General features: G+C 41.3%; 1 protein-coding gene across 2 annotated transcripts in view; it reads left to right on the top strand.

Annotated features, from left to right (window-relative positions):
- LOC119017738 (CUB and sushi domain-containing protein 1-like) overlaps window positions 1-16,780 on the top strand; it is a 405,003-nt gene that overhangs the window by 136,458 nt on the left and 251,765 nt on the right. For both annotated transcript variants that reach the window (XM_037094673.1, XM_037094672.1), the window contains exon 3: window positions 5,841-5,953. In XM_037094673.1, coding sequence (XP_036950568.1) covers window positions 5,841-5,953 — 113 coding nt within the window. The remainder of the gene's footprint in view (window positions 1-5,840; window positions 5,954-16,780) is intronic.

Raw genomic sequence — 16,780 nt, 5'->3', positions numbered from 1 at the left:
GGTTCGGGTTCAAGCTATCCATTTAGTTTAACAAGAACGTTTTGCGCTGCTTATGATGATTTATAACCGTTCCTATGAGTATGTGTGGAATGCGGTAATGTGATGTGTTTTTCTCATCAGTGTAATTTGTAAATAGACTAGTTTGAGTGTAAGTCTTTATCCGTATTAACGCCAGAGATTGTTAAAGGCCCCGTCACGAGCACTTTTTTTTTTTTTTTCAACTTTGCAGTTTTCAGTAGCAGACACAGTGCAGCCAGTACCTCTGTGATCAATAAGAATCCCAGCCAACCTCTCTCTAAATCTCCGACGGGTGTCAAAAATTAACCTAGGCCTAGAGCAAAAAATGCCCTCGGAAGGAGTTCACGCGGCCATGAAATTACAAATATAGGAGCACCCAATAATTAGTTATACTCATTTCACTTTATTCACATTTTATTTGTCGAGTGGTGAAATATTAATGTGGGAATGCAACATCTGTCCCCTGTGGGCCACCAAGGTGATTTATTACAGCCTGTGACCGGGCAGCTCTCTTTTCTGGTTGAGAAAAATAGAAGGCGTGCTGAAAAGTGCAGCGCACACAGCCTGAAAAAAAAGTAAGAGAATGGTTCACTGACAAGAGCTAGACGTAGAAAGACCGATCACATGCATTCAACAGAATCCCAAAAAGAACACGTATTATAACTGCATTTGATAAAAAATGTAGAAATCGCAGAAAGCTCACATTAATGGACTTAGCATTATAGCATCACATCTGACAGGAACGCTGCCACTTCATAAACTCGGGCCTCCCTCGTGTTATCATCACAAATAGGAAGCTGGCGATAAACAGAGACTTTGCGGTGCTTTGACATCGAACGTATGAACACAATGTACATTCAGTTGCCAGTTTTTTAGGTCCTGCAGTAAATACTATTATCATGCAGATTATGATGTCTGTTTGTTGAAACTGTATTTGAGGGCTTTTGTTTCTGACTATTGTGATTTCTTATGGTTTTAAGCTAAATAGCAGAAGCACCTTTGTGCACTTGCTTTAGTCAGATGTAATATACTGAGTGTATAATTAGCTAAATGACCTGTAATTAAACAGCACTACAATTGAAATCACTTCAACTGGAAAAAAAGGGGGAACTACTGAATCATACAAATTGTTAGCTAAGTTACAATATTTTGACAGCACTTCAGAAATAACTTGAAATAACATGAAATTTCAGTCATTATCCGCTCGCAACCTGATACTGAGGGAGAGTCAGGTAATGTTGTGTAGTTCACAGAAATGTCTGGAGCAAATCAGCAGTGCAGCTTTCTCTTAAACAACTGAAGCAGGAGCCCCCAGGATCCCAAATGGATTTGAAAATAGGTTATTTCTACTGTAGCTGCCAAGCTAAGAGCACCAGTGTACACCCTGTCTAACGTGGACGCACGAGCCCGACAGCATGTCGAGGTTCTAAATAATGTCTTTTTAAGTTAATTTGGGGGCATTTTGGGGTTTGGTTTTTATACGTTTTCACATTCTTAAAGAAAGACCCCATCAGCTTCAGTTGTTTAGGAGAAGGCTACGATGTAGTTTTTGACATGAAGTTCCGGAAATGTTTCCATCAGCATCAGGGTGAGTAGAAAATGGTGGACTGTCATTTTGCGGTCGACCTATCTTTTGACGTTAATGTGCCAAACAATGCCGTACTATGTCTTATATGTAAGACCATAAGAAAAGGCTGGAAAATAGACTGTTTTGAACTTCTCATAGGTCAAGTTACAACAGGGTGCGAATCATTTGAAGAATTCTGATGAAAATACAATGAAATACATCACAGATATTGGCTATTTCCTCAAGAGATGAGCCAGACAGTTGACTCGAAGAGGAGTGAATAAAAAAGGGGGTTTCCACACAAAATGAGTCTATTGATTGTTGTGTATATTACCAGATCCCTACAAGCATGTATGTGAATATGCTGTCAGTTAAATGAATCAATTAATGAGTGTGCTTTTCTCTGAGAGTGCTCTTCAATCAATAATGATGATATTAACAGCAATAATAATACAATGTAGTTGGACTTGTCTTCATTACTGTAAAAAAGATGAAGCGGCTTCACAGGTACGAGCGTCTGTCATCAACACAACTTGACAAAACAACAGCACAAATATTTCATTGTGCAGCGTGATGAAAAATAATGATCATAGATTTCACTGCTTGCTTCTCGAGTTTGCTCACAGAATCTGTTAAGTGTAGCTTGACCTACCCTCTACTGGTGTAAGCAGCACACAGCATTTCATTAGTCTAACCACAGGAACAGTGTGCTTAGTCTCAAAAATACCTCTAACACAAATAACCCCAAAAAGCTCAGTGAACACAGTTAAATAAAAAAAAAGATAAATCTGAGGTGCCTGCTCACACTGCTGTGGCTTAATAAAGTAAACTAAGAATCTCATTTACATTTTTCTAAAAAGCAAAACATTTCTCCTCCATCTGGCTTCTCCTTTCTCTTCTTGTCTCGTCTCACCGCAGACCTCACGCCCCTCTCCATCCTGTCCTTCTTCAATTTCCTCTCCCTCTCTCCTCTCCTCCCCTCATCCCTCTTTCTGTTTGTCGCTTTCCGTGAGCTCCCTTCATCCCGTCCTGTCCGTCCTTCGTGTCCTTGCTTTGAGGCCACCTGAATTAAAATTATTCATTTCTTTCTGTTTCCACTGTCCTCTGTCTTGCTCTGTAGCTAAATGACTTTAACCCCTTTCCACTCTTCTTCTTTTTGTGGTCCATCCTCCTTTCTTTCCCCAAACCATATTTTCGCCTGCCTCTTTTCTCCTTTCTCAATTTCATTTCCCACTTTTTTCTAACGTGTCACCTCGGCTCACCTCTCAGTTGTGACCTGGCTGACCTTTCAAATGATGGAAGAGTGAATCCCATGAAATGGCTGTCACAAGACTCGCTGTCATCACTGCTTTGATTGTGCCAGCGCTCTCTCTTTCCTTTTACGTTTGCCCTCTCCTGTCATTTCCTTTGGTTTCATCTCTCATCCCCTTTCATTGCTGCATACTTGTACGCGCTGACGATTTATTGTGCCGCATCTTTTTCCTCAAACCGTTGCCTTCTGTTGACTTGGATACATCAAGTGCTGCTTGACTTTGCTGTCGTGGACACTTGAAATTAAAATGGTGTCCTAATTGCTTATTAATTGTCCTGCACTGCCTGAACAATGACAGAACAAAGTGCATAGATATTGAAATGATGCATAACCAAAATCAAAATCTGGAAACTCATCATTTGTACTTTTTGCCACTGCTTGTCAGAGTCGGCAATGAAGGAATAAGCAAGACGTCTTCTTCTCTCCGTCTCCTTTCCACATTCTGCAGCTCTTCCTGGAGGATGCATACATGTTTGCAGGACAGACTGTGTATTTACTCCCTCTCCTCCTGTCTTGTTCTTGCTCACAGTCAGACTTGGGGTGCAACACCCACGAATAACCTGATCAGATTCCCAAATCGTCTTAACTGGCATTTTCAACTACAAAGAGAGAGCGGCTCTGCTCAGGGTTTCTTCTAAAAAACCTTACCTCCTCACCACATTGTCACTCTTGCCACCCGGAGCTTCAGGGTGAGGATTAAGGCACACTGTGGACCTACTGGGAGCGTGAGAGCCTCCACCTTTCCTTTGGGGAACCAACTTGCCCGCAAATCAGAGGGGGCAATCCACCATATCAGAGAGAACCGTCAAATTTGGCTGTGCTAATCCTCATACAGTGCTAACCATTCACCCTCAGCTGCTAACCAGCCCGGTGTGGACTGGGGGTCATGGCTTTGGATAAGCCAACAGAGCGATGTCACCAGTAAAGGATAATCAAAATTGACACTTTTTTGGCTACACTCCGGAAAACCTCTGCAGTCCAACACGCAGAGAAACAAGACATTACAACATCCTTCTTGTTTTTACCTATTTGAAAAAGACACTGTTAAAAGCCAGTTATTGTGTTTTCTGCAAGCAAGTCCTTTTTCCTTTTTGGGGGGGAAAGAACCGTTGCTGCTGCCTCCCTTAAAGGAGCAGTGTGTTGGATTTGGATGATGAAAACACAGTAAAAGTCCCCTCTCTAGAGCCCATGTTTTTTTTTGTTTGTTTGTTTGTTTTTTTTTCCTCGATTCTAGACTAATGTACCACTGAAACAAGTGCTCCCTCTGTAGATATCAAACAAAAAATTCTGAGGTAATTTAGACACAACAATTCTTACTTGTGATTATACAAGAATGAAAACATGATTATGAATATTATATTCTGCCAAAAAAATCCCCTGAAACTGACTGACTGGACCTTTAAAATACAAAGCTTTTCCTAGATGACTTTGAGCTCATGTGGCACTGAGGATGATAAACATAAACATGCAAACTGTAATAAGAGGAGAAAGAAAACATCTTCATTGATTGATTTTTTTTTTTCCAGGCCAAACAACCTTGATAAACAAACTCTTCATTGTCATGTCTAAATAAACAAACCAACCTTGAAGGAGAACTCATTTTCATACTGTTTGACTCTGCAACGTTTTCTAGCATCAAGTTTGAGTTTGTATTATTACCGCATTGATATTGTAAATCTACTCCAAAACCACATTGTGCTCCTTTTAAACGGCACATTTCTATACTGTGTCTTTTACACTCTGTGTTTATTTAACCGTTTAGTCTTGGATGCAAACCAGCCGCGTGAAGGTCACGGTCTGAAACAACATACCTGTAAATGGCACAAATTCAGTCCAGATCATCAACCTGGACACTCTCCACTTTTTTGGCCACACCGAGGGATGCTGGCTACTAAAATCACAGCAGAGTTCAACACCTGGCGAACGTGCACGGACTCACTTGTTCATTCATCCGCTCGAATTTTGTTTCACAGCGTCAGCTTAAAGTCCCCCTCCATTCATTTTTCTTCTTTTTCCTGTTCCCTCAGGTGAACATTTGACACCAGAAGGTTGTTTTCACAGTCATTGGCAGGCACACCTGTGAAATAAAACATATATGCATATATTCTGGTATTTTCAGTGAGGAGAAGGAATTTAAATGGATTGCAGTGATATGTATACTTTTTTCCCCTGCAGAAACTGTCAGACACATGTTAGAGAATGTTTTATATGCCTTTATAAGACGTGTGGATGGGATCTTTAGAGGTACACTGTATTATGAGAGTGAGTCTTTGTGGAGCTATATATGCTGGTACTTTGTCTACTCTATCTACTGTATACATCGTCTGTTAAAACTGCAAGTTCATTCATTTACATCACCTTCAAATGATATGATTCCATGTCAGAACTTCCTGCCATCCCAACATGACTGCCAGATATTAGTTTCTCAATTGTATAGACGTTTCGTCATTTGATAAACAGATTTCATTTACTTCATTTAGTTTAGATTATTCATCTCCTTCAATTTCTCTTTCTGTTGTGTTTGCTGGTTCACAGTCCTCAACCAATTCGTTTCACCTCTTTCTGTCTTCCCGGGCTTGTTCTGTATATCACAGTGTTTGGGCTCACGAAAAGTTTGGTTATCATGGAGTGATGGTTGCATTTGAGCGTTGTGGCTTAAAGATGTATCACACTCATGGAAAGACCAGAGGAAGATCTTGAAGGAATCTGTTCTCAGGCCAGCGGGGTTCTTCATGGCTTCAGGGCTGGAGTCTTTGCCAGAACATCAGCAGGATCCACTCTGAGAAACACACACACTCATATTTTTGTCAAGTACAGATCTGTTTTTCTGTGTTTCAGATTCGACGCTGGCTTATTGTCTGCTTTCAGGAGTCAACAGTGAACTGTCGTGCTGCGTTTCAGAGACGTGTTTTCTCAAAGAGTTCTTTCTGTTTTTTTTTTCAGGTTGTCAGGATTCATGCTGCCCTCCCCTATAGTCAGCAGTGGATCTATATTGGCCTTGTGGTTTACCACAGACTTCGCCGTCAGTGCACAGGGCTTCAAAGCTGTATATGAAGGTAAGACATCGCGCGAGCATGCACCATGATGCATGAACCGTGGCTGATCTGATACACGGATGATATTCGAGCGATAGTGATGACAAATGTGACCCGCAGAGTGACTGAACCATGTTGTAAAATGGCATGTGACAAAGAGTGACCATCACATGAAGTACACACAAAAAGAGCTGCATTTAGAAATATTATCCTGTTTATCAGAAGGTAGAGAATTGATCATTCCTTGATTTAATATCAATTGGACAGTGGTTTTTTTTTTTGTTTTTTTTGTTTTTTTCGGGGGGGGCCAGAGAAAACAAGGCTGATTCATCATTTGATCAAAAATGAGTGGAACAAACGGTGCTTTGCAGACACATCAAGCCATTAAAATGTTCATTTTTTGGCTCACAGCCAAGAGCCTTTGTCTTGGTCGTCCACGGTCCACTGTAATGTATGAACTGCCAATGTGTGCATATTCTATACTCGTGTGTGTGTGTGTGTGTGTATGTGCGTGTGTGTGTGTGTGTGTGTGTGTGTGTGTGTGTGTGTGTCCTGCACTCTTATCTCTACACTAAGGGGTCGATGTTCACATCGCTGCTCACTGTGAGGACTTCCTGGCCGCGTGTTGTTTTGCTGTGTGTCTTACGTGTGTTTTATGAGCGTGGCATACAAGACTTTTCCATGTCTGCGTGCCTGGTGGGATGCGACACAAATGCTTAGCCTGACCTTTTGAAGCTGCGCACACACACACACACACACACACACACACACACACACACACACACACACACACACACACACACACACACACATACACACATCCGAGAACACACACATACATGCACTCACTCAAACACACCAAACACATGCGCACATACACATACACACAGTGTTCCATTACGCTTGCATAAGAGTTCATCTATGAATCATGAACTCTAAATATCAAAGACAAACTCAAGAGACCAGATATACACACTTAGTCCCCTATGTGTGTGTGTGTTTCACCTTTATCTTACTCTGTCTGTGTACACTGCATATTGTTTTGTGTGTGTGTGTGTGTGTGTGTGTGTGTGTGTGTGTGTGTGTGTGTGTGTGTGTGTGTGTATTCCTGAACGTGTGTATGGTGAAAGCACACCTGACAGCCATTAAACCTTTTTGCAGGAAGCACTTTGTTTTTTTTTATGTTTCTTTTATTCTTTTCATTGTTCCGTTTCACATCTGTGGGGATTCTTAAGTGTGTTGCCTCAGGAGCTGTTGTGATTGTGTGTGTGTGTGTGTTTTTTTTTTTTTTCTGCCAATCTGTAATCACTTTTTCTTGCATCGTGTTCTGAACTAGAACTAAGTTCAATCACCAGTTATGTGACCACTCCTGGTATCTAACTGGTGAGCTTTTCCACAGTGTCTTAATGCCTGTAAGCTTTACTAGAGTTTATTTTATCAACTTAACGTTACACCTGCCTCAAATCAAATTCTCCCTCTGAGCATCAACTTTGATAACAGGTTCATTAACACATCATCATCGTAATTATTTGTACCTTGTACTTGAACACGTAGTCTTGTGTGGCCAGCATTGTCTGTCCGTCTATGGTAAGTGCGGCTATTTTATCCTTCTGGATTAAGATTGTTTGCATCTTCTCGGCCAAGAGGACCTAAAAACCCTCTCATGAAATGACTGTAGAGGGCCAACTGGCTGCATATTCTTGCATATGAATTTTGCTAACTCGTTTGTGATGGCCCTTTTACAAGCTTCTGCGACGCTGTCTGCTTAATGGTGTAAAACCCAGAATACTTCTCAGATGTTGTGTTGTCGATTCAGGATATGCTCGCTACTGTCCTCTGGATTTTGTGGCAAACAGCATAACATTACTGGCTTACTAAAAAGGTCAACAGGGCAGGCCATAGGTTTCTGCTTTGTCGCAAATATAAACTTTCCCCCATTTTCTCCCACTTAACTGAACTGATCTAGGCGAATATCAGTTGTGCATTGATAAAATACGAATTCAGAGTCATTAGACAATCTCAGCATCTTCTCGCCCCTGCCCTCCAACTACCTTTTTTCCCTCTTCCTCTTTCTCCGCTTCTGTTCGTTTAAACTAATTCACACCAACAAAGAATCTATTCAGCCCCTTCTTTTTATTGGTCTTAACAACCCGTCTCCCCTGCCTGTCTGTCAGCTCCTCTCTGTTAACAAAGCCGGTTCTGTTAACAAATCTTTCCTCTGTTCTATCCTTTTATTAAAAGGAAGCCAAATTGAACCATAAGTCTGAACACATAGGTAACTGATAAGACCCCGGTCGCCCGAGAGAGGGATTGGCGGAGAGAGGGAGGGCCAAATGAAGCTATAAGTGGTGGAAAGCAAGGCCTTGCTGATAAAAAAGGCAAGTTTGCAAACCAGCTCTGCAGACAAGATAATCATCAATTAATTTCCCCTGAAGCAGAAAGAGCGACAGACAGAGAGAGAGAGGTTTGCAGAGAAATGGCGAGCGGGATGAGGGAGGGGTAAACAAACAGACGGAGGGGTGTCCATTTTTCTAGATTATTATTTTTTTTTGTCTCCAGTAAGACCATCAAAAGTCTCAATACTCTTTTGATGCCATGTGTTTAAAACAATTCCTTATGCTTTTCATTTTTCATGTAATAGTACTGATAGCACCAAGTTCTAATAAAAAGCCAAAAGATCACCGGCACACTGATCCCTTCACAGACTTGAGAGAGAAAATGTTTAATAAATGTACACATACTGTCCGTAAAGGGGGCTCTACGATATGTAACGACATTTTCTATGAAATTTTTCATGTGTTAATCACATGAGAGAAATTACAAATGAAACTAAAAAACAATTATAACAACATGATATTTGCCAACAAAGTAGTACTATAATTTTGACTCATGTTTTTGTGAGCCATGGCCTCCCTTCGTATGTTTGTAGTTTAACATTCTTACACAAGATCATCATCAAGTTGAAAAGTGGAGCGCTTCACTCATCTTTTATTAACAGCGACGGGGTTCTGGTGGTATTTTGTGTGCAGCTGAATCTTGGTCCAGATGGAGGATTTCTTTGTCACATGTAATTCTACCATCTCCCCCACCATTGTCTCCGTCTGTTTCAACAAAAGGGCATGAAACATTTTTAGAATATTTATATACGTTGCTTCTGTCTTCCAGAATCAGTCGGAGTTGCTTTGTCAGGAGTTAAACCTGCAGCCACAGCTATGGATTTGTTGGGAACGATAAAGATAAAGCTCTCAGCTGTAAGTCCACGAGGGCCCCTCCCTCCGCTAGTTCTTAAAATGTAGACGATGCCTTGGTGCACATTCCAGCTGGAGTCTCGAGCTTAGCATGTGTTTAGCAGTGACGGTGCCAAATGCTAAAGTTATAAATATTTAAACTTTGAACTCAAATGAGTTTGCCATTGTCGCTTAGCAACAAGAAAGCACGACCAGCAACTCCCCCTGTGCATTCATCAAGTGTTGCTCCCTATAAGAAGAAACTCAAGGATTCAAGGCCTTTCTGGACACAAAGGATGAAACAGATGATGAGTTGTGGCCTACTTTCTGACTCTAGAGCGGCTTTCAGATTAATCGTATGTAAATCAATTGACATATGTCAAAAAACATGCATCAGTGCAGCCAATGTGCTCATTATTGTTATGATGTAACATGTATATAATATGTTAATTGTATTCATGAGTATAAGCTTTTAGATCAAAATAACTGGAGAAGTATGATACAATATAAACACAACACAATAATGAAGATTAAATTTGCACTAAATGGTACATCTCATTTTATTAACAAATATGTTAATATTTATATTGAACAGATATGTTAATGCTGTTTAAGACCAATATACAAATGACCATAAAGTTCATTATTTTCGGGAGAAAAGACCTTTTTATACAATTCCCATTTAACATCTTAACTGAGAATACAAGAGAACTGCTCTAATTAAAGAGGCATATTAATTATAAACCGATTATTATGCACAATATGCACTACAATAGTAGAGAGAGAGAGAGTGTGCGCACGCATGTGTGTGTGTGTGTGTGTGTGTGTGTGTGTGCGTGTGTGTGTGTGTGTGTGTGTGCGTGTGTGTGTGTGTGCATGTGTGTGTGTGTGTGTGTGTGTGTGTGTGTGTGCTTAGCAAGAGAGGAAAAGCAGATTATTGACTCCCAGCACTACATTTAACTTTAAGATAAAGTAGAAAAAAGCATCCTCAAAGTCTCAACCTCCCACACCCACTCTCTACCAACACACACACACACACACACACACACACACACACACACACACACACACACACACACACACACACACTTTAAGAGAAAGAGGCCGAGTGTGCGTTTTCAGTCCCTAGGCTAGCTGCAGAGTTTCCTCTCCTGTTGAGGGACTTCTGTGAAAAACATGACTTGGAAAGCCTTTAAAGGGACTCTGCACATTAAACACAAGCGCACACACGCACACATGCACACCTACATGCACACACACACACACACACACACACACACATATATATACAGGCTCATCCACACACAGAACAGTAACGTATGCACACACATGCTTACATGCCTGTTGGAGATTGTATAGGGACCACTCTGGAGGCGCAATAGAGAGAGGTTAAAGATAAGAAGATGTGAATACAGAGGAGAAGAAGGAAAAAGATTGTGTGTGTGCGTGTGTGTGTCTGTGTGTGTCTGTGTGTACATGTTCCACTGCATGTTATACAGGTCACAGGTATTTTTGCTTCTTTCCCCCCAGTCTTGTTGTTATGGCAATACTTACCATGTCACCATGTATATGTTATTATGGGGTATCACTTTTTACACTGCATTACAACATGTAATGTGTGCGTGCCCGTGCCTGAATGTGTGTGTATCTGTAAAATTGCAGGAAGTTCATTCCCTTTGGTGTTGGCATTTGCACCGTTTCTCTCTCCCTCTGTCCCCCACACCTCTCTCACTCTCTCCCTCTCTCCCCCCTCTCTCTCGGCTGTGCAGACTTGTGTAGAATCCATTAGGAACACTTCTAGGAGCTTCCAAATCTTGCTGACTTGATGCAAGGCTTTGCACAGACTGTGGCGGGAGCCCTGTAGCCACCAACCATTGGACGAGATGCAAAAAAGATCGCAGCCTCCTGCTCTGGGATTTCGGGTCCTCAGACATGATGTTACACATAAGAAAGATTTATTCATCTAGAGTTTTTTCCGATGCCTCCAGCCAGATAGTTTTCTTAGTGGCGCCTTTATTTCACAGAGTTTCGCCTTACCGACTCTCAGCGGGCTGCAAATAGCCATTGCAGGAAATTGCAATAGTGTAGATGGCAGCTGTGATATAGTATGAATATAAGCTATGTAATGTTGTCAGCCTGACAAATACATATTAAGATGAGTTGTTTTCAAATTCATGGTATCACATTTTTGATAATAAAGTCATGATAAACAACATTGTTAATTGGAGATTTATGTCTATATGAATATAGAGGTATAGATATTATTTCATAGAGCCACTATATAAACTGACTTTAATTATGACATAGATTTTTTTCACTGAATTTAAACATTATTTAGAGGAGACCTATTGTGCATTTCCATTTTTTTCCCTTCCCCTCACTGTTCTATGTAGGTCCTCACATACAGATGCTCCTCTTTACCACAAAAAACCCTGCTCCTGAAGTGCCTTCCTCAGTAGTCTCACCTTTAATTCCATAACATATTGACATCACACTAAGTCATCTTCTCACACATTCATAATTTATGCCTGGAGGGAAGGTTATGACAAAACTGGTGGTCTTTTTGAGCATTAATGCATGTGAACTTAGTAGTAGTTAATAGTGACCCAAAATAAAATCGTGAACCTGAACATCAATACAGTATGTCTCCTTTATCCTGTGAATTTGTTTGTCAGGCCAGTGAGTTAATTAGTTATGTAGCTGGTTAGTTGTTTAGACTTTCCATATTCTCTCAGCATCAAAGGCAATGCGTGATGTGTGATCATCCATCTGTTTAATCAGCACAGACTCCAGCCTACGTTTGTCCGTCATGTCCTCAGAAGCAGCTGTCCTGTCAGCAGCAGCTCCTCAGGAGCTGAGAGGACGGCGACAGGTCAAACTGTCTTCATCACGCTGAGTAACATCACAAATTTACCGGACAAAAATAGTTTCAAAGTGGGAAAACGGAGGAGTGTACGGAAATTAGGTTTTGTTTATTGAGCCATGTATTGTTTTTTTTTTGTTTTTTTCCCCACGACAATGGAGGGTGGGCAAGCCGCACGTATCGTGACAGTTCAAACAGAAACATGAGTGCTTGATCAATCACTGCAGATAGCCTTATTAACATATCATGCAGGAAGCAGGAGATTGTGATTGAAAGGACCTCCTGTGGCGTTTACCCTTTACTAAGAACAACAGCAAGCTCAGAAAAAGCATTAAAAAGAAACACACAGAGTCCCCCATTGTGGGTTTGTCAGGAATCTGTTTGGATCACTACATCTGATAAAGCCTTTCTGTCCAATGAGAATGATGAGTGGCCACTGTCACGAGTGCTTACAGTGTGGATTGTCCTTTAATTTTTGATATTTTTTTTTTTGTGTCTCAAATCATAGCTTGAATGAATTTCTAATCTTACACTCTACAGCTTGGCTGCAGAAATCCCCCCCTGTTTGAATGACAGTCGAGCAGCCCGCTGCTATACTTTGCTATCCGAGGTTAAATTCAGCCTGCTAAATAAAGAGCGATCAACTAGAAGCTTCAGGGAGCTCACTTATCATGGTTCAGAGATCATGAACGAATGTGCTCAAGCTGTTTTTTGTTCGAATCCATAGAGAGAAATGTGTTTTTAATATCGAAAACAGGATTCTTACCATCCGCTCACAATCTGCCTGAAAGCTGCACAAGACGTCTTCTCTCATTCAGCGTTTCCTAAACACGTTATCACACAATACCCCTGGTCGTTATCATTCTCAATCCAGCGGGTTGTTTAATCAACCGTAATGATCAGTGCGCATATCTGCTGAACACGGCATAGCTGCTGATGTAGGGAACCGCCTGTGTTCCATGTTAAGCTATTATAGATTCACAATAATAACCGCTTTCACTGGGTCAGCGAATTATTGAGCTCAGATTTGGCAACAAGCAACATGGGCTCCATTTATCTGAGTGAAAACTTAAAGAGTAAACACGTCTCAGTCACTCCAAAGGAAAATAAATTCCTTTTGATTAGCTTGTTGAGGAAATGGGCTGCGTGTACGCTGATGAAACGGGATATATATATACATGTAAAATATTAGCTGTTTGAAGTGGAAATGGTGGAGACGACTGAAATTAATGGGCTCGGTGTAAACATAATATGTTGATGAAAATTGCTTTGATGCATATAATAGCGGGGCGCGCTCGCACACATACGTGTAAATAAACATGTTAAGTGCGCACATAAGAGGGGCTCTCGTTTTGAGTGTTTACTGTATGCAGGCCAGGTTAGCGCGAAGATAAACTGTGCAATATTTCTCCATGTCTTAAGCGGAAATGATGCTGCAACAGGCCGACCGAGAAAAATGAGACATTAAACATAGAAAATTTCATTTCCTTTCCTTTCTGAGAGACCTGGGTTTGTTTTATTTTTTTATTATCCAGCAGCATATCAATGATTATCATTACGACTGACATTTAGTGCATTTCTCTGCTACCATCGCATGGTCTATTTTAGCCGGCTATCGATCTGTTATTCCCTCCCCCCATCAGTAAATGTGTGCCCTTCATTGAGAATAATAGGTTGGCGAGTTTAGTCAAAGCCAATGGATTCAGCGGGGAATCTTCTTCGAGCACACACAGCAAATCATTAAAGGAAGGAAGGACTACTGCAGGATTTGTTACTTGGGCAGTCAGGTACTGCAACATGTTTGTGTATATCCGTGTGTGTGTGTCTGTGTGTGTGTGCGGGTATGTGTGTGCGCTCGCTGTGGAGATAAAGAGAGCGAAGGGCCGACAGTGAGAGTGAGAGACGGTGAGAAAGGGAGAAGCAGTCCGTTACACCATTAACCCATATTGACTGGTACACCATAGGAAGCTCTTCACTGTGGGAGTGTGTCATATAACGCTGTTGTTACTGACGCCAGCTGTAGTCAGCCACATCGATCTAGAACAGCAATGTCAACCATCCCGCTGTGTGTATATGTGTGTGTGTGTGTGTGTGAGTGTGTGTGTGAGTGCACCCATGGTGGGGCAGCAGAGGAGTGTTCAAGGGTGATACCACCATCATCAAAAGCGTGTTGTCAGAGCCAAGGCACACACTTTTTTCCTCCCCCTTACACACACACACACACACACATGCTTGTAGTGAGTGTGTAATCAACTTCCCACCATGCAGTAAAGTCAATATGACATCTAAGTGGTTTGAACTTAGCACCCCTTTATGTGCTATCCTCAGTCTCTTTGGGCTAACTGGACTCTGAGCACAGTCACTCAGAGCAGATGGTGGGATAAATGCTCACATCACACCTGGGAAATGTTCCACGCAGACACGGTGTTGTTTTGCTGGCTACCGGGCAAAATGTCTTTAGCTAGAAACATATCAGACCGTGTTCAGAGTCGAGTTGACTGCGAATAGTTTTCTGCCAAAACTGTGTACATCAGCATTCACACTTAACACTGGCGCTATCCGAAGACACAGGCAAATTACGTTTTTTTTGGTTTTTTTACTCTGCACGACAGAAATCCACTCCAGGGAAGGACTGTCATAAGTTCAGCACCACTGTCCAAGAGCTGAGACAGCTACAAGTTCTCTCACTGAATCACCTGTCTAAAGAGAACATATCATGCTATAGCACCTTCTGTTCTTTGAATGCAGTGTTTTGCAAGTAAAGCTGTTCTTGCGATGGTGTATTCAGAAACCTGATGATGATGTAACTTGCAATGGTGCGGAAACGAATGGTACTTTTAGAACGTTTGCAACATCACAGCTGGCATTGCAACTAAATACCCCTTTTAAACTGGACAAAGAACCCGCTAACATCTGGAGTTTGTGTCATTTGTCTACACTCAATCCTGTCTAAGATGACTCTGTAGTAGTCATGGGTGTAGTCATTTTTTCTCCTCAAACATCACTCACTCAGCGCTGTGTTTGAACGAGAGATGAAAGTTAAAGTTACGACAACAGGAACCTCTCCTACATCGTCCTCGGCTGCTGCCTGAGCCGTGCCAGCTGCCTGCTCCGCTCTGCACTTGTGCAACTCTCAACAGAGATGGTTGATTTACTTTTTATAATGCAGCTGGTTATGCAGGGTTTGAGAGCATAGCCAATATTAACTGCTTCTGAACTGATTACTTAGCTCTGGCACAATTAATTAATTAATTAATTATTCAACAACTTTGATTATATTTTTTTTTACCAGTTCTATTGAGTTACCTGTTCGAGGGCCATGTAGACACATATGGAGAAACACCAGCCAGGTAGCAATACAGAGAAGCAGCGCAATGCCCTTATGGATCTGCAGGTGGTCGCTGTCACAGGCACAAATGTCACCCTGCATCTGTTCTCCAATCAGTCCTTTACATAAAAGTTTCATCTACTGTTATCATCTACATCTTAAGGGTTTATTACAACTATAGCAATAGAGAATTATACTATTATACTATTCATAATAATGCACATTATGAATGCATTTAAAATGCACCATTAGTTTTGCTCTCTTGGAGGCTCGGTAAGAACTGTCTTTGGTGGTTCATTCTGGCTTTCTGGACTCACCTTTCCAGGCCACATCTGTCATCGGATCCGGTCCTTGAATCAGGACAAACTTAGTGTTTGTAATTGGCTCACCATTCAGGTGTGTGGCCGGTTCAGTGACTTGTCAATTTTCTACTGGTGGTACTCTAGAAATTGAGTCCTAATCCAGGAGGCCGCCCCACTCAGACAGGTGGGATAGCATGGCTGCCATTAACCACTTAAGATGATGATTCATGAAGGAGATTATGTGAGGCTACAGATGCTGTAGTGGTATTGATTTTCCCGCTCAATATTCTTCCAGAAATAGTGTTTTTAAAGTCACACAGACACACAATGTAGTTTTATATGTTAAATCCTAGTCTGCCAGCCAGAATGTAATCGCAATCATGTAAATGTAAAGTGATGTAAATCACACAAGAAACATAGATTTTTATATAATCTATGTATTTATCAAATGTTCTCATTCATTTTCTCGCTGTAATTGGTTGAGCACATTACCATTGTGCATTCATTCATCACTTTGCCCGACCTCAGTGGTCAGTGCTACATTCAGTGACCTTCGGAAAATGTGTACTTTAGTATAAACGATGGGTTTTTATCTGATAATATGACACTGGACCCCCCACGTTAAGATTTCCTTATGGGGATTTCTTATCTCTTATGACCAGCGACAATTCAATGCAGTTCAATTGCACTGTTATAGCCTAATGGCAACTGGGGGGGGGCAGAGATAAAAGATTTTTTGTTGCATTTTCATATCTCTATGCCCCCATTTCATCCTCTGTGTTTCTCTCTCTGATGTTAAGCAGAGCTTATAAAATCTGTGTGAAAATCTTCGAGACAGAAAGTGTTCGCTTACTGTCACTTAAGCGAGCCTCTCTCTGACTCTCAGTCATGCTTTAAGCTTCTCTCTCCGTGCTCGCTGTTGGAGTTTCTAACTCTGGTTCTGTCTCACACCTTAAAACTTTAACACATCAGTGCCGTCCAAGGGAAAGAGGCAGATTATTATTATTAAATACTGAATGTGGCTTGTAAAATGGTTCCAGTGAGTATCGTTTCTTCCTTCTTTCCCTCTTTTTTTTTTTTTAGTAACTTTGACACCTCTCTCATAGTAAACTGATTCTTTCCACTGTC

The sequence above is a fragment of the Acanthopagrus latus genome, chromosome 4 (genome assembly GCF_904848185.1).
Source record: "Acanthopagrus latus isolate v.2019 chromosome 4, fAcaLat1.1, whole genome shotgun sequence".
Lineage (NCBI taxonomy): Eukaryota > Metazoa > Chordata > Actinopteri > Spariformes > Sparidae > Acanthopagrus > Acanthopagrus latus.
The sequence above is the reverse complement of the archived record's forward strand: the minus strand, read 5'-3'. Positions and strand labels throughout refer to the sequence as shown.